Genomic DNA, 26,543 nt, shown 5'->3' with positions numbered 1-26,543 from the left:
GTGAAAGGCTACATACCTCTACAACAACAAACTCAGGAAGGGAATGGAGAGCCAATTTGTCACGCTAGCTGAAGTCCAGTGGACTCCGGAGGAGTGTGGACCAGTACCCGTGCACGCAGAAAACACATTTTGCTGCCAGGGTTTCCTCAGGTCCAGAAAGGTTTGTTCGGCATCTGCTGTACAGGAAGATTTCCACATTCATCTTGGACCCCAGTGTTCCCGTACATCATCTTCGGCAAAAGCCATTTTCTTGGAGCTGTTGGACACAGAAACTCTCGACACTTTCTGCAAGCAACTGAACGCTCAAGGCTGGAAAAGGTGGCAAAATAAGAGGGTTACATGTCAGGACTTTCTAGCGTTGATTGCCGTGGCCCTTCAGGGTGGCTTCCACAAGGGGCTGCGACTCTATGGCCTTACAGACTCTGTTAACCAGATGGAAAAGCTGCGACATTCCTTACCCCAGGTGCAAGGTTTTCCTCTACTACTAGATGACTTAAAGGATGAAGCGGTGTTCCAGGCGGCAGTGCGGAATTTACTTGAAACGATGAGGAAAAATTTCCAAAAGGCTTGCACCCCAGGACAGAACCTTAGCATCAAAAAGTTTGAGCTGCGCTCCAAAGGCCAACACACCATGAGTGAACTCAGAGTGGCTGTGCTCTTCGAGACGGCACATGGCTTTGTGTGCAATTTCTTCTTCTACTCAGCTTCATGCTTGCGGAGAAGCACTAACAGTCCTCCAGTGTTGCACATCCTGTGTGAACTTTTACAGCCATACTACAACAAGGCATATCATGTGCAGCTGGACCACTCCGCATACTCAGACGGTCGTTTAGCGGATTCTTTTGCCCGTTTGGGAATAACATTAAGCTTTACAAGCTTCTGTCCCCGACTAGAAAAAACTCCTGAAGAAGTGAAGCCATCCTTCACATACAGCCAGACTGCACTATGGTGTCCATTTCTGGAAGGATGGGTATGGCCTGCTCTCGTGCCGCCTTCTCCAGAGACACATTTGGACCCATTCTTAATGTTATGGTTAGGAGTGCACTTAGTGTGCGTGGATGCGTTTGTCCTCGGATCAGTAACACAGCATGGCACCATTGGTGAGATGTCCCTCTGCGATTTCAGCCATTCTCTTTCTGCACAGCTGGCAAATGAGTGTGTTTCAGAGGAGCCCTTTATAGCAGGGTTAACGTTACACAACCTAAAGATCAGCTCTGGAAGAAACAGAGGCAGCATCAGGTCGAATGTTTTATTTTCTTTGTTTTTTTCACAGAAACAGACAACTGCTTGAGCTTCACGGTGCTACAGTTAAGACTTCTCACCAGTCAGAAGTATCCAAAAATGAATTGTCAGTAATACATTTTATTGTTCTTCTTCTTCTGCTGCTGCTCCTGTTAGGTGTTGCCACAGTGGATCATCTTCTTCCATATTTTCCTGTCCTCGTCTTTTTGCTCTGTCACACCCATCACCTGCATGTCCTCTCTCACCACATCCATAAACCTTCTCTTAGGCCTTCCTCTTCTCCTCTTACCTGGCAGCTCTATCCTTAGCACGTTTCTCCCAATATACTCAGCATCTCTCCTCTGCACATGTCCAAACCAACGCAATCTCACCTCTCTGACTTTGTCTTCCAACCTGAGCTGACCCTCTAGTGTCCTCATTTCTAATCCTGTCCATCCTCGTCACACCCAATGGAAATCTTAGCATCTTTAACTCTGCCACCTCCAGCTCTTTCTCCTGTGCCACCGTCTCCAGCCCATATAACATAGCTGGTCTCACTACCATCTTGTTGACCTTCCCTTTCACTCTTGCTGATACCCGTCTGTCACAAATCACTCCTGACACTCTTCTCCACCCACTCCACCCTGCCTGCACTCTCTTTTTCACTTCTCTTCCACAATCCCCATTACTCTGTCCTGTTGATCCCAAGTATTTAAACTCATCCACCTTCGCCAACTCTACTCCCTCATCCTCACCTCTCCTCTGACCTCCCTCTCATTCACACACGTGTATTCTGTCTTGGTGGTCCTACTGACCTTCATTTCTCTCCTCTCATATCTCCACCTCTCCAGGGTCTACTCAACCTGCTCCCTACTCTCACTACAGATCACAATGTCATCAGCGAACATCACAGTCCACAGGGACTCCTGTCTAATCTCGTCTGTCAATTAAAAAAAAAATAAAAAAATCTCTTAATGGCGTGAATGACCTTTGTCGTTTTGGGTTGTAATGTTACTGCTTCCTTGTACCTCTGATAAGAACCTGAGACAGAATCCCAAGCTAGAGACTCTCCTCATGTTCTGTCTCTTTCGGGGTGTAGTTTTTCCAGGTGTTTACATTTAAATCTTCATCCCAAAAATGGGTAGGTTACAGTGCCTATAAAAAGTACTTTGGATGTTTTCACTTTTTCTTACCGTGCAATTTTGAATAACAGTGGATCATTTAATCAGGCTTTTTATTTAAACTGATCATCAGAAAGATACTCTTTAATGTTAAACTTTGCACATATCTCTGCAAAAAAGACTAAATTAATGGTGGTTATAAAAAAAAAAAACGTAACTAGGTCCACCAAGGACACAACGAGGCGACATATATCATTTTGGGCAGGCAGGAGGGAGTCTGCAGAAGCCATTCACCATTTCTACTGTTCTGATGGTGTAGAGTCCTAGATTGTTACAAGCTCACTATTTAACAGGGCTGCCCACCTCTCTTTGATAGAATGTTTCGTCATTAGTAGTGAGGAGACCCACACATGTCATCATTACCGCCGCCAGGATTTAATTCAGGGGGGTGCATAAAGAGATTTTTTTCTTTCTACGCTCCCCCCCGCAACAAAAACTTTTTTTGTATATATGTGCCCATTAAATACCTGCCAATACAGTCGCTATCTCTGAACAGTACAGAGCAGTCAGTTTTTGCATAGATAGATTAACCACTTAAGGCATGACCTAATTTTTAATTTTCTGACAAAAATCATCGACTTTTTTTTGTTATCATATGATCACTGGAATATAGTTAAAAATGTTATTGATGTATTCAGTGGCATAGGTAGTGCTTTTTTCCTTAAGTTTTTAATGTAATTTTGTAAGCACTTACATACAGCTAGACCTCTTTTTACGCCGGTTAATAGTTCCGATTTCTGGGAGAACAGTACACTTTAGAGAAAAATATTTCAAATAAAAATTGTAGACATTGATAAGTTCTACAACTTTTATGATAAATATTTTTCTCTAAAGCGTACTGTTCTCCCATAAATCGGAACTATACACCGGCGTAAAAGAGATCTAGCTGTACACTATAAGAGGCTACGAAGTTTTATCCGGCTGTTTCCGAGGCACTCAAGATTGGCATGACACTTCCTGCAACAACCTGCAGTATTGAAAGATCTTTTAGCACATTACGGCGCGTCAAAACTTGGAACCGATCTACAATGAGTGACGATAGATTAAGTGGATTATGTATGCTTAGTGTACACAAAAAAAGAATAAATAATTGTCCAAAATTTATCGACAAAGTTGTAGACAAGTTTGGACAACAAAAAAGAAGGCTTGAGATGCTCTTTTAGAAACAAAGTGAATGATTGTTTATGTATAGTTGTAAAATGTAAACGTCTAATTGTAATTTAAAAATTTAAAATAAAAACTATTTTTTCGCGTTTTTTCTTATTATTGAAAGATTTATTTTTTTTCTCCATTTCCTTTTTTTTCAAAAGCTAGGGGGGTGCACGTGCACCTACTTGCACCCCCCTGCCGGCGCCCATGCATGTCATATCATCAGCAAGCTTCACAATTTGGTTCTGGAATTATCAAAGGAGGTACAAATATAAATGTAAATTGAGAACAAGATGGGTGGAAGAATTGAGCCCTGGGGAGGACCTGGTCTGATACACAAGCAATTAAACCATCTGAGAATCTTATGATAAACAGAAAGTCTTTCGCTGCGTATTCCTCGACACGGAAACCCTGATTTTACAGCGACACCTGCTGGTTAATAAAACAGTGACTAGTGTTGTTGACTAGATGAGATTCAGGGTTCAAAACCAGTGCCACAGACCTTTAGAAATGAGAGGAATAGCACACCAGCATTAGCCTATTTTAGATAATAGGCACAGTTTTGTACTTGGCTAAAAAAATGGAAAATCTGCTGAATTTATTTCATCATTTAGATCATAAAATATAAGTGATGGTTTGGCACAGTGGCCACATTGGATAACGTCTAAGAATAATATGATTACACTAAATGCATTTTAATTGCAGTGTATTATACAAAAGTTTGAAATAACCCCACATGACATGATCAAGATCGTTTGCACACACCATATCTTAAACCAGGGGTGTTGAACTCCGGGCCTGGAGGGCTGCAGTTCCTGCAGGTTTTCATTCTAATCCTTTCCTTCATTTTAATAACCCTGTTTTTAAGGATTCAGTCCGCTGAATTTATTCCTGTCTTCGTTTAACGATAGCCAAACAGAAATGAGATGTGAAACGAGCCAACAGATGACCAGCTAAACTGGGATTTCAAACTCCAGCCAATTTCACTCCAAACAATCTCTTAATGAGAAGCTGATTCTTGCTGTTAATTAAATCCGTTATTTAGGCCTTGTTCACACGGGCGTTAAAATCGAGCGTTTTTTTTTTTGCGTTCGTAGCGTCCGGTGAGCGCGGATCAAGCGCCGAGTGTTTTCTACACGGGCTTTGGTGACGTGCGTTTGTCCGGCTGCGTGTTTATACGGCATCAAAAAACGTTGCATGCAGCTTTTTCTTGGCGTTCAAAACTCAACGAACGCAAGGAAACCGTTTCTAGTTCGTTTTCTGCGCGTTTATTTTACGCTTGGGGGGGGTGCATTTCAGTGCATAACACCGGTGTAAGCGCACGCTCGACTACTGTTTCCTTACCTCAAAGTGACAAGTAGTCTCTCTTCGGGGCTAACACCAAGTCGCATATTGGTTGATCGGCGTGCAATGTGGCATTGCACCAGCTGCAGCAGACAATCAAAAGTGGAAACCGACATCCGACAGTAATTAAAAAACTTGCGCGGAAATTTTCGCATTTCTTCATAAAGCACAAAAAAACTTCCTTTAACCCGACGTTGTGCAGTCAGAGGATGAACCCAGTAGCGGCGGCGATTTTTTCTCTACCTACGTCGCCGTATTACGAGTATTTTTAAAACAAGAAGATTAATATCTAACATAGCAAAATGGTCCATATTGAAAGGAGGCACCTCAAATAAAACGACAAGGGCTTTCATATCCAGTTCCCGACACTGCCTCCACAGGTTAACACACAAACTACAATTTAGGCTGCAGGCTGGCGTTAGACAGAGACAAACGGACGCCGGTGTAGAAGTCAATCGATCGCCACCACAAAATGCAACATAAACGTCTAGGACGTTCAGAGCAAGTTCGTTTATCCAACAACTTAACGCCCGTGTGAACAAGGCCTTAATTCTATGGCTTGTTGCTGGTCTCATTCTGACACAGCAGATATTTCCAATACTGTTGATTTTTCTGTTTTTTCTAACAACACCGTCAAAATGTTTTAGTGACCTGAGAGATCAACCTTACTGACTTACTTACTGACCATCACCTTTCTTTATTTTCAGATACTGTGTAATGGACACAGGTGAGCTGCTCATGTGGCAGCTTGTTTTGTGTCTCGCTATTATTTGGCTGCTAGTTAAAGGAAAAGAGACAACTAAGGGGCCTGAGTTGAGTTAATTAAAACTAAGGCAGAAGAATTTAATTAGCCGCAAAAACTTGTCACTAATGAAGAAGATGGTTAGAATGAAAACTTGCAACCACTGTGGCCCCCCAGGACCGGAGTTCGACGCCTGTGTCTTAATGGACTACTCCACCCCAACATTTGTACAGGTTTCTTACTTCATGTAGATTGCAGAGATGGCTGAGAAAAAAATGCACTCTCATGTTTCCATGCAGAATGGTGAGAAAAATGTATGATATAACAGAAACCCAAAATGACCCAGGCATATACACAACACATGCAAAATCCATGCTTTTTGGTAAATTACTGTTAAACGTTTACTTCCAGAATAATAAACACACATCGCAAACACAAAACTAACGCCTCATGGGATTGACTTTTTGAATTGAAGACTCACATCTCCACCCCCCATTTGTTAGTCTTCAATTCAAAAAGTGAATTGCTGCTACTTTAAAGCAGGGGTCCTCCATCATGGTCCTGATGGGCTGCAGTGGCTACAGGTTTTCATTCCAACTAGTTTCCTAATTAGACGACAGTCCTTGCTGATAATGAAAATTGGTATTTAACTATTTGGCTTGTTAGTGATTTCATTCATCCAATAGAAATTTTAATTTATTGTAGAGTTTCCTTCTCTGAGAACATTATTCATGTGTTTTGAGGACCAGAACAGATTGAATTTAAAGCTCCTTCCAATTCCCCTCTCATTTATTTCTAAACATCTTTAACACAGATACTTCAGGGTGCACATGCACAGGATTACAGGGAAGCACATTAGATGGAGAGCTGCTAGCTTTATTAGTTATCTGCATTACATTTTTAAATAAAGTCTGGTTAAGAAAACAGGCAATGATTAAAACTTAAATGCAGCTGCTAAAAACTAAAATTGGCAAATAAGTGTTTTGAATTGTAATAGGCAAGGTAACTAAAATGAAGCCCCAAAAAATGTATTGCTTTAGTAGTAAATAAATGGGTTCTAATTAAGAAATTGGTTGAAATGAAAACCTGCACCCGCTGTGGACCTCCAGGACTGTAAATCTCTAATCTATAATTTAACAAAAAATTTGTCTTTAATGAATGAAAATGCTAACAAGGCATATAGTTAAATATCAAGGTTCATTATCAGAAAGGACTGAGTTCTAATTAGGAAACTAGTTGGAATGAAAGCCACTGCGATCCTTCAGAACCATGATTGTGGATCCTTGCTTTAAAGAAATACTCCAGGCAAAAATGATATTTCTTTATATGTTACTTACCCCATGTACGTTTAAGTGGTGGCAGAGAAAAAATTTGAATGTCATGTTTTCATGCAAAACGGAAAGAACAAATGTTATGATGAAATACAAGTCAATAGTGACCAATGCTGTGCAACTGCAAGCAATGTGAAAAATGTTGATGGAAACAAAGAACAAAAAATCTCCCATTGCTTGTGTTGTACATGCCAGTTAACCAGTCATATGCACAAAACATTATTGTGTTATTTAATATTTGTTCTCTCTACCTTTAAATGTGCTGCCATTTCTTATGCTTTACTGGGGGGAGCCCACAGGAGGCAGGGCCACCCTGATGTTTCTGCTGCCTGGTTGTCTTTCTGTCTTCATATTGGAGCTAGAAAGAGAGCTCTGGCAGTGCATTACTGAGTTTGTGGCTTTTGTTTGGCTTTTGCTATTGGATTGTGTATTTGGACTAGTTTGCCTTTGTAGGCAAATCCTTTTGGCCCTATTTTTGTACTTTTGTTATGTTTTGTTCTTTTTCAATACTAGGGGGCTTTGCCCACCTCTCCGAAACCCCTCTTAAACGGTGAGACAATGGGAAAGAAGTACATTTTTTTTAAACGGTGATACAATGGGAATCAATTTTTTTTTTTTAACTCCTTTTTGCTTGAACTGCTGCTGCCCTCACACGTGATCTGCAATTTGCTCGCCTATCCTCAAGCCAGCAGAGGACACCCCAAGGAGATGCATCGACTCCTCCAAAACCCCTCTTAGACGGTGATACATTGGGAAACAAGTAACAGGTGTTTTTTCACCCCCTCTTTGATCGAGAAGCTGTTGGCTTGCTGCTGCTGCTGCGTCCCGCGTGATCTGTATTTCGTGCGGAGCTGTGAACATTTAAAAGCCTGTACAGCACCTAAATATTCAATCTCTTTTCACCGTTTCATTATTTTCCCGAGTAATATTTTCAGATTGGTTGCACTAATGCGATCTTCACTCTCATTTTTGGAGACTTTCGAATTTTCCTACTTCCTTCATCTCTAACCTGCTCTGCATGTGTATCGCGGGTCTTGCGTCTGACGGTTGTTAAGTATGACGTGACTTGACCGTCTCGTGAGAAGTGAAAGTGTCTCTGTCTCTCTTCAAAAGATCACGTCTTGTCCCCGGGAAAAAGTCTCGTCTCGTTGCAAGTTTTTTTTTTTTAAATAGAGAGAAATGTTGTCATTTATAAAAGTTCTTTTTGATGCGTGGCTCAACAAGCCAGAGTCTAACAGTTTCTCTCACCTTTGTGAGACGTCTTGATATATTCTGGGACATTTTTGATATTTTGAACTTTAAAAGCCAGCTCCTCCCTTTTGGACCTGCTTAGTTTTAAGTCTACTGCTGGTAATTGAAGACTGTCTGACTTGGACTGAGGTTTATCTGGGCAGGCTGATTAAGGCCTTTGCCTGCTTTGCGGAGCATTTTGGGAACAGCTACATCTAAAATGCACAGTCCGGTGTAAACCAGAATGTTAACATAAGCCAAAGTCTGAAACCTTAAAATGCTTTTTTGTTTTCAAAGTTTTCTCCACAAACTCAGTATTATGAGTGGATTCATTATTTCATTTTTTTGCACTTTTTCTGTCATTTTTCGAGTTCTAACACTTCATGTGGGGTTTTCTTACCACTAGAATTCAAATTTAACATCAGTTTTCTGATTTGAAGCTAAGCTTTAAGGATTTTGTCACTCCTTCTGTCTTAAAATGTCTTAAACAGCTAATATCATACACTGATAATTTCTGTATTATCTATATCTATTATTTATTTATTATATTACATATCTTACACATCAATATTGCTGCTACTTCTTTGTCCAATCTTTGCACAATGTCTTGTCTAGTTTGTGTTTTAATTCTATTTTTAATTTATTATTTGCACATCATGTTGTTACACTGTGGACCCTGAGCTTCGCAATTTCGTCTATCTGTATACTTGTATATGGTTGAGATGACAATAAAGTTCACTTTGACTTTGATTTTGAACTTTTAGTGGGGTTAAATATTTTGTGTCATTACATTTTGGTTATTTACGATTACCACCATTTTGTCTTCTTGTCGTTAGGGCAGCTTCTGCATTCTGCATTGTGAGAGCTTTGAATTACGACGTGCCAAATAAAAAGGTCATAGTTGGGATTACTTCTGTATTTGAGCAGAATATTCAAAATTCTATTCTGAACACCTTTTTTTGTTATTGAAATCAAATTTGTACACAAGAAACCTGAATGCAAGTCATTTACGAAGGAACAGTATTAACCAATGGAGTCCAGTTATCAGTGATACCCAGAGCACCAGGTTCTATAAACATCCTTTTCAGAATCTTTCTCTTCTGTTTTGTTTTTTTTTTTTTTTTTTATTTGTGCCTGACTGTTTTATTCTGCTTTTCATCTTGTGTTTTTGATTTTGGTATTTAGAGCAGAAGATTTTGACATTTTTCTGTCTTTGACTTCATCGTGTCAATTCTTCTTTCTAGTTTTCTTGCATAACAATCAGAAGACTAAAGTGCCGGTTTATATGATGTTGCAGTCATGAGGTCACGTCAAGTAACATCCGAAGACATGCCTGTAGCAACCCACATAGTTACGGTTGCTCAAAATGGTGGCATAAAAAACAAAGCAAAATGGCGTCCCAGCAACATTCCAACTAGAATGTTAATAAACAGACTTCTTCAGAAACAAACTATACAGAAAATCACCAGTGCAGAATGTCCCTTAATAATTCAGAGAAAGAATAATCCTTATTTTAAGTTCTGAAAAAAGTACTGAAGGAGAAGAAATATTTTTTAACGGAATCTAACTACAGGGTGGTCCAGATCTAGTTATGCAGATCCAGATCGTCTGGATGATTTTGATTTATGTGAAGATTATTTTTCATGTCGTCAGTTCGCACACTTCTTGATGGTCCGGGATTTTTCGGGTGATTTTCTATGTAATAAACTTAATAAGTTATAGCGTAATGAAAATTGCATAATTAGATCTGGACCACGCTATATAATGCTATCCTGCTAATTCTCTTCCATGCGTTTCAAATTTTTATTTGCAGAAGTTAATGGACATCTTTCTTAAATGATTCTCGTCTTAACAGGACTGTGATAATGTCATTTCCTCAGGGAGAAGCTGGAGGTAAGAAACCATGGCTCCTACTATTGGGGTGATAAAGAAGAAGCAGGCACGCATGGGACAGCTGGAAAAGGAGCACCTCATGGTTCTGTAGGTTTAACCAATTTGGGGAATTCCTGTTACATTAACGCTGTGCTGCAGTGTTTGAGCCGCACCACTCCACTTTTGCAAGAATTTCTCCGTGAAGAAAAATGGCCAGATCAGCCAAGGTGAGTGACCAGTCCTGTGCTAAGATGTGTTGAACATTTCCTTTAATTTAGATTGCTTGTTTGCATCTATTGTAGTTCAAAGTCTACGGTATACAGTGTGTTGGGTTACAGTGCGACTTTTAAAGCTAGATTTCTGCGCAGATGTGCTTCACAGAAGTTAAGATTTTCCAGAAACTTCAGCTATGCACAAGAGGTTTCTAGCATCTTGAGTAGGATTTAGTTTTGCTTCCTTCTGAACCCAATTATAATACTTTTGGAACCTGATGAAGTTTTTTTTTTTTTTTAAATTTGTAGTTGTTTAGAATAAGATTTTGTATTTCACTGTGCTAAGGTGAAGCTAAACGTTCTTGCACAGATAAATCTCTCACTTGCCAGATCCTTGCAAGCAATCTCGGCATGTTTAGTAGAACAATAAATTTCACTTTATTTTCAGCCAGAGAACTGATGTGACCCGTGCTGTTGTCACACTTCTAGCAGACATGTGGAATGGCCACTTGGAGCAAAGGACTTTACATGAAACTGTGTCTTTTATCAAGCAGATGCACCCTCAGTTCACCAACAGTAGACAGCAAGATGCACAGGAATTGCTTCTGTGTCTTATGAATGTACTTCATGAAGACTTAAAAAAAGTAAGAAGCTGTACTTGATCTGCGCTTACAAGTGGATGTCAGTTCCAGCATGTCAGTCTTCAAATCTTGTGTGCTCTGAAAGGCTACTTAATTGATACCATCAGTCTATATATTTTAACATTTTAGTGACTAGAACTTTGTCAGAGGGTGCTTGAACCAACCAGATTTCATAACAGCCATAACCAAAAATGTTTTGTTGAAGTACTTCTGAAAAACAAAAACACAAACAAAAATGTTTGTTACATTTTTACAGTTGTACAGTGACACCTAGTGGGATTTCTCTCTCATCACAAAGACATGTAAATTACTGGCAGTACTAAGTAGGCACGTTGTGAGTCAAGTGCTTATGACAATGTGCTTCCTATCCATGGTTGGTTCCTGCCTTAGACCCAATAGCCGGGAATAGGCTCCAGCTCCCTCCAGCCTCATAATGGAATACATTTATTCAGAAAACAAATACTTGCACATTATTCGAAATGAAATTGTAAATTCATTGGAAATATCTTTGACTTTCTAATATATTGGAAAGTGAAGAAAAATGACACCTTTTATTGGCTAACTAAAAAGATTACAATATGCAAGCTTTTCGAGGCAACTCAGGCCCCTATAATATAACAATAATTATAAATTATTGTTTGGGATTATTTGCGATATACAAAGTCTCAAGGCTTCTAAGCCACAGTTGCTTCTCTTTCATTTAAAGGGCACTGTTTAAGAACTCTCATTATAAACAGCAAAATTCCACATATTTGGAGGAAGTGCCGGGCTTTCTATACCATGCAAAATTTTACTTTACAAGGCTTAACATCAAGGCCAGTGTAACCTCTACATGGACCTGGGTGCAAGTAAGCAAAGAGATCCCATTCTACATCCTCCTTCCAATGTGCAAGTACAGACATGGAGTAACAGGGAAAAATGTTGGTATGTTGGATAATACCTGAATTTAATACTTATAAGGCTACCACTTATTTAAAAAAAAAAACTTGGATTTGCCTCACAACTTGAATCATCGCACTTGTAGAAAAACCCGCCTCCGGCCACCATCCAACTCACACTGCACCCGACCGTGTCCCTCGGGGAATCCTGTGGGCGGTGCTCCGGGAGTATGGGGTACCGGACCCCCTGATAAGAGCTGTTCGGTTCCTGTACAACTGGTGTCAGAGCTTGGTCCGCATTGCCGGCAGTAAGTCGAGCCCGTTTCCAGTGAGAGTTGGACTCCGCCAGGGCTGCCCTTTGTCAACGATTCTGTTCATAACTTTTATGGACAGAATTTCTAGGCGCAGCCAGGGTGTTGAAGGGGTCCGGTTTGGTGGACTCAGGATTGGGTCACTGTTTCCTGTTTGCTTCATCAGGCCGTGATCTTCAGCTCTCACTGGATTGGTTTGCAGCTGAGTGTGAAGCGGCTGGGATGAGAATCAGCACCTCCAAATCCGAGAGCATGGTCCTCAGCCGGAAAAGGGTGGAGTGCCCTCTCAGGGTTGGGGGGGAGATCCTGCCCCAAGTGGAGGAGTTCAAGTATCTCGGGTCTTGTTCACGAGTGAGGGAAGAATGGATCGTGAGATTGACAGGCAGATCGGTGCGGCATCCGCAGTGATGCGGGCTCTGCATCGGTCTGTCGTGGTGAAAAAAGAGCTGAGCCGTAAGACAAAGCTCTCAATTTACCAGTCGATCTACGCTCCTACCCTCACCTATGGTCATGAGCTATGGGTAGTGACCGAAAGAACGAGATCGCGAATACAAGCGGCTGAAATGAGTTTCCTTCGCAGGGTGTCTGGGCTTTCCCTTAAGGATAGGGTGAGGGGCTCAGAGTAGAGCTGCTACTCCTCCACATCGAGAGGAGAGATGAGGTGGCTCGGGCATCTGATCAGGATGCCTCCTGGACGCCTCCCTGGTAAGGTGTTCCGGGCACGTCCAACCGGGAGGAGGCCCCAGGGAAGACCCAGGACACGCTGGAGGGACTATGTCTCCCGGCTGGCCTGGGAATGCCTTGGGATTCTCCCGGAAGAGCTGGAAGAAGAGAGGGAAGTCTGGGCTTCTCTGCTTAAGCTGCTACCCCCGCGACCCGACCTTGGATAAGTGGAAGAGGATGGATGGATGGATGGATGTAGAATAACCCTGACTAGAGACCCTTTTTGTCGCAAAGGTCTTTGGCCTAGGCCAGGGGTCCTCAATCCCAGTCCTGGAGAGCCGCAGTGGCTGCAGGTTTTTGTTCTGACCTGGTTGCTTAATTAGAAAGCAATTCTTGCCAATAAAGCACTAACAAGCTATGAAATTAAATTAACTCTGCTATGTCAGGTCATTCTCATATCCTAGATTTTCTTTCCCTTTCTATCATGCAAATGATTTGAAGGCTAAAATGGACGAGTAATTCTCAGTCCTTCACTTTTTTCTCTTCCTTTTTCTTCCAAGTATTTAATTAAACCCAATAGTGCAGATAAATACACACGGGTGTAAATGTAAATAAGCTAAATGGAGAAATGCTGCTCTCTCTTGTCATTTGCATGTTATTGATAATAAGGAGCAATTAAAATAGCTGTTTAAGACAAAATTAAGCAATAAGGGCTCAAAATCACTAAAGTGAAGCAGAAGTGTTACTTTAGCAATAAGTGCTTTTTATTAAGCAACTGGGTTGGAGCAAAAACCTGCAGCCACTGCGGCTCTCCAGGACCGTGATTGAGGACCCCTGGCCTAGGCCCAAGGTGACAGCCCACCTTGACAAATGATGTCCATTGGCTTTCAAGAATGAAATACCTTTGATTTGCAAGGGTTTGCTTTTCACTATGTCCATTGTGATGTTGTTGGTTACTAAGTCTGGCCAAAGTGAAGGGTCAAAAAAAATAATTTATATCACAATTATTCCCTACTACTGTACCTTTCATTGAATTAGTTTTTAAAACTTTGACATCAGTTGCCTCTGCAGCATTGTCGCCATGATTAATGAGTTTGGTGGATGTTCTTACAAAGTGGGTGCTGCCCTAGAAATCACTGCCTGCCAACTGATTTTGACACTTGGTGGTAACTGGTGACTAAGGCAGGCTCTATTGTAGACAGGGAGCTGGACAGTTTGACATCCGTGGCAGAGCGACGGGCGCTGAGCAGACTCCTGTCAATCATGGAGAATCCACTGCATCCACTGAACAGGATCATCTCCAGACAAAGGAGCAGCTTCAGAGACAGACTGCTGTCACTGTCCTGCTCCACTGACGGACTGAGGAGATCGCTCCTCCCTCACACTATGCGACTCTTCAATTCCACCCGGGGGGGTAAACGTTAACATTATACAAAGTTATTGTCTGTTATACCTGCCTCTCACTCTCCACCTTGCATTTTTTAACTTGCACTCCTTTTTTTTTATTGCTCTTTAATTAATATTGTTCTTTATCAGTATGCTGCTGCTGGAGTATGTGAATTTCCCCTTTGGGATAAATAAAGTATCTATCTATCTGTCACTGCTATATAAGGAACTGTGAGGCAGGAACCATACACTCTTTTGTCAGTCTTTTCTCACTACCAGGCTTACACTTTTGCATCGTCTTCACCACCTACTGTACCAGCATACAGCAACTACATATAGTTTTTCAGCCTTATGAGACTGGTCCAGCAGAGTATTATTTTTATATCTTATGTAACATGACACATGCAGTGTACAATTGGGCTGAATGAAATATATCTCTGTATTATAAAAGAAAATCTTGAGATGAGACTTTTGCCAAGAGGTTTTTCAAGTCCCGCGAGACGAGACTATTGCCAAGAGATTTTGAAGAAACCAAAATTCAGTCAGGTTTATATTTATGATCATGGAGGAGTGATAGATTTGAAAGAGTTAAATGATCGGACATATTAGAAATTCTACAGGCAATAATGGATACAAATCCATACGTCCAATAGTGTCACACTTTTCATGGAATTTATCTGCAAAACACAGACAAAGAAGTTTTCTTGGATTTCTATATGAATCCGAAAGATCACGATCGTATTTATAATAAACCAACATGTGACGAATTGTCACCAAATAATAGTTTTGAATTGATATTCGTGTTTATCCAAAGCACAGCACAGTCCGTCATTTGTCTAATAATTCAACTCATTCTGATCATTTACTCTTTCCTTTGCTTTTCCCTGTTGAAACAGGATGGTCGTATAATATGAAACACACGAATTCGGATAAATGAATAACACCCACACAATATTTCAGGTCAAAATTAGCAATACGTCCCAATGTATTTTACATCCGCTTCACCCTACAAGAGCGGCAGATCCACGAAGTGGCTAGCGCATAGTGCCGACCCGGGGGTTGGCGAGCAAAGCAAGCAGGGGGCAGAGCCCCCTAGTCTTTATTTAGGAAAAAACAACATATTATTCACTTTAAATATTGCTCTGCCTTTTGCATGACAGTATCAGTTAAAACAAACTGAATAAACTAAAAGGTTCCTCTGGACCTGACAGCAGCGGCAAACAGCAATAGATCACCACACAGAACACATTAAATGTATGATATTCCAACTCTCTGCATATTTAGAATCCTAAGATTTATACTTGATATCACTTTCATGATGAAATGCATGCATTAAAGTGTGTATGTTACATTTTACAGATAAATCGTTAATTTTATTTAAATAATGAATACTGTTAATAATTACACACATGGGGGTGATATGGTGGCGGAGCGGTAGCACTGCTGTCTCGCATCGCTGGTATTCTCTTCCTGGAGTTTGCATGTTTTCCTGCTGGGTTTCCACCGTGTGCTGCGGTTTCCTTCCAAAGATATGCAGATTTGGTGACACTAAAATGACGGCAGTGTATGTGAGTGCTTGTATTCACCTTGCGATGAGCTGATGCCCCATGTAGGGATTGTTTCTGCCTCGTGCCCAATGCTAGCTGGAATGGACAAATCTCTGGATTGATGGATTTAATCATTAAACATCCTTTTCAGAGATACTGCGGTAAGGTGTCATTGGAATTTAATGGGTGTTCCAGGCAATGCACAACACAGCGAAGCCGAACCTGTTCTCACCGTGATAATATCTCGCATTGCCACCTGGTGTTTTCCTCCAGATTTACGTAAAGTACGATATAGTTGGACAATGGATGGATGGACGCGTGCAAGTATAAACAGTACAACACTTGTGTAGCAGGAGCGTCTGCTGCAGCATGCGTCACGTCACGTGAAGTATAAACCCGGCCTAAGAGTTGAGGGTGAACAGTCGCTTAATCTACTTAACTGAGAATTTATGAAAAAAATGGGTATATTTGTACAAGCTGTATTAAAATATCAGTTTCAAGAACTGCTGACCCAATGTGCTGTTGTCCCTGATTAATTTAACACATCTTTGTGCCTCAATCATATTTAAATAAAGAAAAGCAGGGGGCTCAGCCCCCTGCTCGCTTTGCTTGCCAACCCCTGGGTTTGGTTAACCGGATGTACAATTTAAAGAGATTGTTATTTTCATGGGAATTGTTACATATGCATTATTTTCACTTTTACTTTAAAAGTTCAGTTAAAACAATATTTGGAATTAACTTTTCTTCAAGATCGCATTGAATTTTGAGTCTGTGTTTGGATTTACATTGTGACAGCGCAAAGTGAGCGAATATCGTTTCTTTCTCTTTAATAAATAAACCGACTTTTTCTAATGTTTGTCTCTGTGATTTGTTAATTGTCATAGCAAAAGCTATTCTCACGGGAAACTGTAAACATTTTAATATGAATGGCATATCAAGATCTCCTTTGGTGTCTAATGTTATCCACGGAAGATGTACTACATTACCTTTCTTGTCACCTGTTAAAATTTTACATGTTAGAATTGTTCAACCAATTTTTAATACGACTAATCTTGTTCCATTGCATAGCCCATCACTCATACATAAATTACGCAATAACATTACGATACATCCTTCTTTCAACAGTAATTCGGTCGGTGGAAGACCAGACGGTGTTAACGGTTGTAGATATTCTTTGCGATATTGTAAGTTGATATTTTCATCTTCCACACCATCACCGCCAACTGCTTCAGCAGAGTCTATTGATACGCATTTAATCAATTTGCAGTGTAACCGATCGAAAATTTTCATGGTTAATTCATTTGACTTAATTTCTCGCTGCCATATTTAGATGAATGGGTGATTCTAAACTGGCTCTTCGTAAGTGTGTGTGTGTGTATATTCATAAGTATGCCTTTTAATGGATTGGTGTCTCTCCTGTGAAATGCCAGTATGCTCCTGATGACCTGGGTCTTGTTTGAAAATAGTTGTAAGTAGGGTGTGAATCTCATGGCAAAAGTCTCCACATCGCAAAACTTCATTCCAAAAAATCTCTTCAAAAAGTCAAGTCTCGTAGCAGATTTGTCTCATCTCACCCCAAGATTTTTTTATTATAATAGAGAGACATTAAAACGTAATCAAAAGGCTGCAGGAGAAATGCAAAATAAAAAAAAAATATTTAAGTGAGCAGCAAGTAAGAAAACCTGCCACCATAATGGTGCTCCTATCAGCGGCTGATAGCTCACCATGACTTAGGTTTGACCATGGCCAGAGTAAGACATACCCTGTAGCATAGAAACAGAAGTTTATCTCTCCATTTCAACTTAATTTCAGACAAGATCAAGGAGCCACTCACGATTTGAAAGTGGGAAATCATCCACCGAGGAACCAAAAGAGTTTTCCATCATTACTCAACTCTTTGAGGGCCTGCTAAGCTATGATATGATATGCTTTATATGTGACCATCAAACCCAGACAAATGAAGTTTTCACAATTCTTTCACTGCCTATTCCAGCTAACACCAAGGAGTGCTCTGTTCAGGTGAGTCATTTGGGGTTTAGTTATTGCAGAGCCATGTTTAATTGCCTGCATGCTGTCAAGTCTTGTTAAGCTTTCTTTTAAAAGTTTTATTTAATTTAGGCTTTAACAACTGGAAATTTGTAAACTGTACTATTTATGTAACAAATTTAGATTAGGAAACAGTTTATAAAAATAGAACATTTGTAAACTAATGCAATAAAAAGTAGAACAAATTCTATGATCTTGTTCTAGGTAGATTTACAGCTGTGCCATACTTTTTCCATTGAGTAATTGATTTAACTGGACACATGGTGATTTTGATATTTTCTGTGTCCATCCTGAACTGTGCTTTTCTTGGATTTGCTTGAGGTGTTCTTTTGTCTTCATTGTGTAAGTGATTCCAAAATACCGACTCAGCACAAATTGTCCTTCCAGATAAGGTGTATTTATACAACAATCTACTGACAATGCCAGAATGTGTGACACATGATGTCACCAGAGTGACACCATATAGAAGCGCGCATTCCCATAGTATACAAGATTGTCCGAAAACTCCTGTGTAGTGTGCAAAGTAACATTTTTTTTTTATCTTTATCCTCCTAGTTTAGTAGTTTTAGATTTTTTGAGGTCTTCAAGTTCTTGTTAATGATTTCATTTTTACTGACAGATCAGTTTGATTTTCAGATTAGACCCTGGTTTGTTCCTAAATATGTTCATCTTCCAATCCTTATCACCCAGAGTCAGTAAACAAACACCTTTCCCAGCTCACTCTACAGAACTCCCTTCTCTCCAGTCCTCTCTTGACTTTCCTTCTGCCATTTTAATGTTTGTCACCTGCTAACACTAAGCTCCTAACAACAACAACATTTATTTCTATAGCACATTTTCATACAAACAGTAGCTCAAAGTGCTTTACATAATGAAGAATAGAAAAATAAAAGGCACAGAAAGAAAATAAAATAAGTCAACATTAATTAACATCGAATAAGAGTAAGGTCCAATGGCCAGGGGGGACAGAAAAAAAAAAAAAATCTCCAGACGGGTGGAGAAAAAAATAAAATCTGTAGGGATTCCAGACCATGAGACCACCCAGTCCCCTCTGGGCAATCTACCTCACATAAATGAAACAGTCCTCTTTGGATTTAGGGTTCTCACGGAAGAACTTGATGATGATGGTCACGTAGACTTCTGCCTTTTAATCCATCCATCATTGCGCCACCACCACCACAGAGAAACGGGAAAAAGAAACAGAAGAGAGAGTAGGGGTCAGTACGGATTTTAGAGCCACTATGAATAGTTATTGTGATGAATTGAACATACAGAGTATCAGGATTAAGTTAAAGTGAAGTTATGAGAAGGCCATGTTAAAGTAATGTGTTTTCAGCAGTGTTTTAAACTGCTCCACTGTATCAGCCTGGCGAATTCCTATTGGCAGGCTATTCCAGATTTTAGGTGCATAGCAGCAGAAGGCCGCCCAAGGTACTGGTTGAAAGGGCTTTAAAGCTTGGGTCTAGGAACACTTCCAGCAAACCATTCAAATCTATTCAGCCACCATTCAAAGTTTGCTGGTCATTTAGAGGAAGTCCCCCAGCAACCCCAGGAGGCTCCCCACTGGACACTACTAGAGTGTTATTTTTCCCACAATTCTTGCAAGTCTAACCCACAGCGTCACCTAGTGGCCTTAAGAATATTAACAATGCTAACAAATCACAGGGGGTATCCCGGACAACTTTGCAAAACCCATTAAATGAATTTTCTTTTGAGAAATATTTAATTTTCACTTTCTCATAACGTCATGCTGTACTAGTGTAAATTCAGCAATGTATTTCTGGTTTATGTACTGGTTCATTTTTTTTTCTAGTCAACTATGAAGGGGTCACACTTTCCCATTTCTCTTGCTTCTGTGCCTTTCAAAGGACATAACCAACTTTCTGGGAGCCAGTAATACTAAAAAATTAGTTGTAATCATTCAGAATATTTTAAAATATGCTTTTCAATTGATTTGTCTCCAAAATAGGATTGTCTGGAGCTCTTCTTTCAACCAAACGCTTTGCTGCAAGGTAACCAAATCTTTTGTCCTCAGTGTGAACAGAAACAGGATGCAGCAGTTCTGACAACTCTCTCAAAACCTCCTCAAATTCTCATCTTGCATTTGAAACGGTAACTGTGTTCAATTCGTTATTCTTTAAATGGTTTGCCTTTTGACACGTGAATACTTTTTCTTGTAACCTGATATTCTGTTATCCTTATCCCAGATTTGGTGCAAAAATAAGAGAATGAATGGCTGGATCTTCTGTATTTTCTATATTACATTCTTCTGTATTTATTCCTGTTATTAGCAGGACTTCTTTCTGAGTATTGTGAGCCAGCCCTTCAAACTGGAGGAGTTGCTCAGTCAGACCAACATCAGGGGCTAAGTACAAACAGAAATCAGCAGCAAAACATTTTAGTGCAACTGAACCAATGCAATATGTCATTCACTAAATTCACTAAAAGTTAATCATGTGTTTCTATAAATTCTTATATGATACAGTCAGAAATCATATTTGTGTTCAGCTTGGAGCTGTGCTTCATATTCACGAAAAATCTTTCTGGAACCATAACTTTTGAAAAAAAAAATATTGTCCAGTGTTTCAATAGTTGCTTAATACAGTTACACATCTTGGTAGCCAGTGCCCATGCTGACAGCACTAGGCACAAGGCAGGAAGAAACTGTAGCTGCACACAAGCACAAGTCTTTGTGTCACCACTTAACCGAATGCTGAGGGAACCCTGGAGAAAACCCCACTAAAGGCAAGGAGAGAACATGCTAACCTTACAGAAGATCTACTCAAAGTAACCGAAGGGTACAAATCCTAATGCTCAGTTCTATAATACGTTACAGCATATAGCATTACTGCCACCTAGTGGTGCAATAAAAAAGTGGTTAGTAATCTGGTCCTCTCATCTGCTTTAAAAGTTATATTTCAAACGTGTAAAAAGGATTAGTTTATGTATAGTAGTGATAGATTTATGAAGACTTGCAATATATATATATATATATATAATATAATATAATATAATATAATAATATATAAATATATATATATAAATATATATATATATATAAATATATAAATATATATATATATATAAATATATAAATATATATATATATAAATATATAAATATATATATATATAAATATAAATATATATATATATATAAATATAAATATATATATATATTTACTTTTTGTGCACATTTTTAATTGTAATGTAGGACCAGCGATTTCTCAAAAAGATTTTCTTTCTAAACATTTCTTACCACTGTGTCTTTGTGTATTTTTCACACCTCTAAATATAATGTCATGTTCTTCAAAAAATATATAACCAGCAGTTATACAGATAATTAATCAGAAAGGTTGTTTTTACACGTTTGTTTTCCAAGGCCAATGTCTCTGGATAAATTTAATCCAATCCTGATTCAAATACCCACAAATAAGTTAAAAAATGAGAATATGTTGAAATTGAAAAGTTGACTAGAGGCACACATATGTACCCTAAGATTAACCACATACCATCTGTAGTTTTCAATACAGGGGTAAAAAGAAGCAAAAACTGAATACTTGCGTCAAGTTTGTGGTGGAGACTCTGGATCTGTCCCCCTATTTAACTACCAGGACCAACTCGCAATACTTCTTATATGCTGTAGTGGTGAGTAGATCATACTTAAAACATTTAGTATTGCAAATGTTATTAACAAGATTGAAAAAGTAATTTAATATATAGTGTCCAAGAACAAATTTAAAGAAAGTTGGTTTTAGACAGTTGTTTCATATAAAATTTCACATTCAGAGAAAAGTGTAAACTGGGACTAAGAAAAAAATATCAACTCTGAAGCCCATACAGACTTACCCCAATCCATTCATTGAATGACAGCCATTATACAATGTGCCAGTATCTGTACTTTGTCCAAGTGGATCAATGTAAAGGCACAGAGATGTGATAGCATGGCTAGGTAAATGCCCTGTCATATTACATAACCGTTCCTGCAATTTTCAGATGCAGATTTCATTTACATAATCTAGGGAGATGGATGCAGACATGGCACACTCTTGTAATCTGACATACCCTGCAACTCAGTTCAAACATCCTGTGATGTGCACCAAAAAAAATCAAACAGGTCTGGTTATTTCTTAAGTATGCGTGAGAGTTGAAGCCAGTTAGCACTCCCCGGCTGTACACTGCCTCATATGCAGTCAAGAGGATTAAGGAATAAAAGCAGGTATTTTGGACTTAGCTGACAGACCTGAAAAGCATTTGAATAACACTGACTGTCAGGCAGCAAGTTATTAGCTGTTGAGTTCACAATACTTTGGAAATTTGACACTATGCTGGAAAGTCATGTAATTTGCCAATCGCAGCAAATGCTACCTGTGTAATCCAACATCTTCAGGTGATGAGAACAAATCAGGACAAATTGCTCCAAGGCCCGTCACACTACACTGCTTTTCCTGAGATTTTCAGTTGTAGACTTCATTTACATAATTCTAGAATGTCTAGGGAAGTCATCACACACTCCCTTGACCGTGTAGTTTGAAAGTCCCTGCAAATCAGTTTGGCCAGTCTGTGACTCGCCCCAACAAAGTCAAACTTTGTTTAGGTCGTAAGGACGGGCTTACGTGTATGTAAGTGCGGGGGAGCAATGCATATGGCTCAGCAACAAGGAAAGAATGAAAGCAGCGATTTTGGACGAGTCAAACTAAAGGCTTCTCTGTCTGATATATAGTGTTTGTCATATCATTATAGACTTGAAAAAGGAAAATAAAATGGTGGAGATTGCAGCATACACCTTGCCATACCTGGAAAGTCTTCGTACAGCACTGGCATCATCAGGTAGCAGGCTATTGGACATCAGAATGTGTTGAGCTTCTGATACTTTGAAAATGTGAAACTGCTGAAAAAACTGCAAGAAGTCACATAATTTGTCAACTTATGTGGTTCTTACCAAGTAATCTGACATCTTCAAGGCAACAAGATCAGCAATTGTAGTCATTAAGTTTGACATCCTTTACAACTATAAGTTATGTGATGTGCCCCAGCTTAGCTGCGTTGAACTCCCCAAAGCTTCTGATGCCAACAGTAGGATTGCTTGTAAGGCGCACTCTTTGCTAAAGTATCACAAAAAAGGACGACAGTGGTGAAGACTCCTGGGGATGAACAAACATATCTGTGATACCAACTGCAATTCTACGTTTTTCTTTTGGTGCACATTAGGTTTATACACATACATATCAAACAGTTAATGATTTTATGAAGCAAAAGTCTGATTTACTTTTGTTCATCCATGTTTTTCAGAACCACACTGGTGATTTGGATAAAGGACACTATACAGCCTATTGCAGAGACCCTTTCACCAAAAACTGGCATCAGTATGATGACGAAATTGAATCAGACATCAAAGAAGACTTTGTACAGTCTCCCAATGCTTACTTGCTTTTCTATAGCAAAGAAAACCTGCCAATTCCTTGTCTTCATTTTTGATACACGACAGACTACTGTTAGTGCACATTACTGTATATAAAAAATCAAACTTTCCAGCATGTACTTGGTTTTATTTTTATTGAAAAGTCAACCCAGTTCACTTCCCTGCACATCTCAAAGGCATACATGTTAAGCTTACTGATTGTCAATTTTAAAAGTTGTGTCATGGGAGCTCTGTGATGACCGCACTTCTACTTGATCCCACTTGGCAGATGCCTCAGACCCTGCAAGCATGAGCCAAATTTCAAAGAATACATTTCCTTAACAGTGTGAGCTATAATGAAAGAACACCATCAACTAGCTAGTATTTGGATTATAAACTTAGAAGTTAAAATCCCTTCTGCCAGGTCTATGCCTACTATAAAATAATTATAGAGTAATAACTCAAAAATGCTTTCCTTTATTTGTAAACACAGTAGCAAAACCACTCTACTCGTATAAATACAAATTCCAAAGTATTGTCTTCATTTTGATCCTTCTTGTTAATGCAAAGCGTAATTCATGTAGCTCTTTACGTTTTATGTTCTTTCTATTCTATTGCATCAGAAACTTCTAGCTGTACAAGGGAGTAGCCAAAAATAACCGGAATTGAAGAAAAAAAAAAAAAAAGTTTTAATCATTTTTACTTACTGAAACATTAGTCTTCTTTAAAGTACTCTCCATGTGAATGAATGCACTTGTCCCAATGGTTTTCCCACTGGTGGGAACATTTTCAGAATTGCTGAAGAGGAACATTGTCCAATGCCTGACTTCCTTCATGGTGCAAAAATGCTTTCCTTTGAGTTCTTTTTTCATACGCAGGATAAAGAAAATGTCGAACGGAGCAAGACCAGGTGAGTAGGGAAGGTTGTAAGAACTCCAAGACTCACAAGTCAGTTCAGAAATCTCTTCAATAGTCCGACGGTGATCTTCATAAATTGCATTGCAAACATTTTCAAATTTTTTTTATCATTCCTAACTGTAGAAGGCTGGCCAGATCTTGGTTGGTCTTCAAGTGACATTTCTCCTCTTATGAAACGCGAAAACCACTTGTTGACCTGTGTTTTACTTAAAGCTTCCTCTTTAAAAGCAGTTTCAAGCATCACTATAGTTTCAGCAGCTGTTTTCCCCAAGAGAAAACAAAATTTAAACGCAGGCTCACTGTTGTTTATGATCACCCATCACAAAAATCGCAGAACATGTTTAATAGGCACCAAGAAAAACTGAACAATACACAGCAACGCCACTTGGCAGACTACCACAGAATACATAAGTATGCTACACCTAGCAGCGTAATTCACAACTAAGTCGAGATTACACCCCACGTACAGATTCCAGTTATTTTTGGGTCCTCCCTTGTATATATTATATATCCTCGTGATTTATATAATTCTCTGCAACTAGCCCAGAGAATGGATATATAAGAACGGTTTGTAAGTTTGCAAAGCTGAAGTCAATAAAGCAGCAGTTTTGACTTCCAGGGCTTTTTATGTTTCCACAGAACTTTAGACATATTATTATTTACTTTTCAAAACTAGTACTCTGTTTGTTAAATGAAACTATCACCAAAGATTTACCCTATTTATTATTAATATATTGTTATATTTATATGTGTGCATTTATACATTTTGTATAAAAATATACTCCATTTTAAAATGTAAAGTCAAATTTACATTTGATTATTATTATCTGTAGTAAACTGGTAGTGTTAATACCAATTCAAGTATGAAATTCATCAAAACAAATTACTAAAGTACTTTATAGTCCATATGAAATGCACACATAAAAGTGAGTATCAGTTCATAATCCATTTCAACTACCAGATTACAAACAAAACATATACAAAACATTATATCAAAGGGTAAAATAGAAATAAGCCTACATTTATTAAAGTTGCATCATAGAAAGGATCATAGGATTTTCGGGGGCGCCGCTTACAGCTTCATCTAGAGTTAGTCCTGAAAAATTTTAAATTGTACAAATAATTATGAGAACAGTCAGACTTAATTAAGAGTCTAAAATGAAGTGAAACTCTGCCAACCCCAATATAGAATTTTATAGTTTGGATTTCTAAAATGCTCCCTGTTCCTGCACAATATCTAAAACACACATTCACAAACACATAAACTAAGAAAACAGACTCTTTTGGAGACATCCACATGTATCAGGGTTTATAATATCTTAACAGTGCAAAAATAAATTTTAATTTTACATACATTTCTAGGAAAATGTCATTTTATATTTAAAATGTGACATGGATATACAAATATTTCTTTCCAGTGACAGCAGTGATTTCAAGTGTACTTTTCACAGAGCTAACAATGCTTTTCAAGAAATGAAATGTCAACGCAATTAGTGTTTGTGTAAAAATTTATTCTCCACAAATTTTGTGAATGCTGGTTAGCAAAAACTGTGGTTAGTAAGGTCTGAAGTAGTAATTCTTAGTATATATGTGCATGCATGTCTCTCACAATAAATGTAACTGGTTGATTAAATAAATGAATATTTATTTTCAAAGCTATATACATAAGATTTCATGTGCAATATCAGCAGTTTTATATACATATACAATTCTATATAATTCTTCTAATAAATTCACAGTACAGGGAAGCTGAATTTCAGTTATGTGAAAAGGCCATAAATATGAAAATCTAGAGACAAGGTTTATAACATTTAATGAATTTTTACATAGTTCCATTTTGACTACAGTATAATAAGGTCATTGTGTAATACACATTTTAAATCGTGCTAAACTGGACTTTTTCCTACAGGCAGTAGTGTAGTATTGTAAAGGACAGGAAGATATGCTTTTTAGCCTCACTAAAAGAAGAGTTACAGTTGTTTTATATTTATGTAAATGCTAAAAGAGTGTAAATTCAGGCACCCACAGACCTGTACTGATTACTTTCCTTCAATTAGGAAGTTATTTTTATAATGTTCTCTGTACCGTAATGATAACCAGAATGCTGTTTGACGAAGAGCAGTTTTATTAAGTGGCAATTTCTGACACTCGGAAATCCAAGGAGGTGTAAAATAGAATATAAGCAGCAGAAGACTTGACTGATGATGTTGAAATATCAGACACCTCGTGATCATCAAACTTGTGCCATCGTTGCTTTATAGCATTTTTGCAGTAAGCTGTATAATGACCTCCATCCAGTCCTCCATAGTGATTCTGTTTAAAATAAAAATAAGCATCTTAAAATTAAGTTTCTACAGTCCTTATCTTAAAATTGCCAAAGTGCTTAATTTCCAAGTTATTACTGTAATAAACTCTGCCTTCACACTTATAAGAAGTTACTTCATTAGCCCAGCAAAATATTACAATGAAAA

The 26,543-nt window shown here is 38.7% G+C and overlaps 2 protein-coding genes across 7 annotated transcripts in view; one reads left to right on the top strand and one right to left on the bottom strand.

Moving 5' to 3' along the window:
* On the top strand, positions 1-23,846 carry LOC120541321. 2 transcript variants are annotated; one of them, XM_039772828.1, is made up of 7 exons: positions 1-1,239; positions 10,079-10,297; positions 10,731-10,926; positions 17,521-17,727; positions 19,790-19,866; positions 21,275-21,401; positions 23,046-23,846. In XM_039772828.1, the coding sequence occupies exons 1-7, from the start codon at positions 44-46 to the stop codon at positions 23,229-23,231; spliced, it is 2,208 nt and encodes a 735-aa protein (XP_039628762.1). In that variant the 5' UTR covers positions 1-43; the 3' UTR covers positions 23,232-23,846. The 2 variants fall into 2 exon arrangements, with proteins under 2 accessions (XP_039628762.1, XP_039628761.1); XM_039772827.1 differs by having other exon boundaries at positions 19,724-19,866.
* A 1,730-nt stretch (positions 23,847-25,576) lies between these two features.
* The window catches only part of usp8 (ubiquitin specific peptidase 8), a 36,841-nt gene continuing 35,874 nt past the window's right edge, over positions 25,577-26,543 (bottom strand). For all 5 annotated transcript variants that reach the window (XM_039772822.1, XM_039772821.1, XM_039772825.1 and 2 more), the window contains one exon: positions 25,577-26,385. In XM_039772822.1, coding sequence (XP_039628756.1) covers positions 26,200-26,385 — 186 coding nt within the window. In that variant the 3' untranslated portion in view covers positions 25,577-26,199. The remainder of the gene's footprint in view (positions 26,386-26,543) is intronic.

This window comes from Polypterus senegalus, chromosome 12 (assembly GCF_016835505.1).
Source record: "Polypterus senegalus isolate Bchr_013 chromosome 12, ASM1683550v1, whole genome shotgun sequence".
Classification (NCBI taxonomy): domain Eukaryota; kingdom Metazoa; phylum Chordata; class Cladistia; order Polypteriformes; family Polypteridae; genus Polypterus; species Polypterus senegalus.
The sequence above is the reverse complement of the archived record's forward strand: the minus strand, read 5'-3'. Positions and strand labels throughout refer to the sequence as shown.

What these genes read in the sequence shown, in the direction of transcription:
- LOC120541321 (XM_039772827.1), top strand. Translation starts at nt 44, where the DNA reads ATGGAGAGCCAATTTGTCACGCTAGCTGAAGTCCAGTGGACTCCGGAG. An exon ending in TTCATGAAGACTTAAAAAAA is followed by an intron (nt 10,927 to 17,520) that starts GTAAGAAGCTGT and finishes ACTTAATTTCAG; the next exon opens with ACAAGATCAAGGAGCCACTC. An exon ending in ACTTCTTATATGCTGTAGTG is followed by an intron (nt 21,402 to 23,045) that starts GTGAGTAGATCA and finishes CATGTTTTTCAG; the next exon opens with AACCACACTGGTGATTTGGA.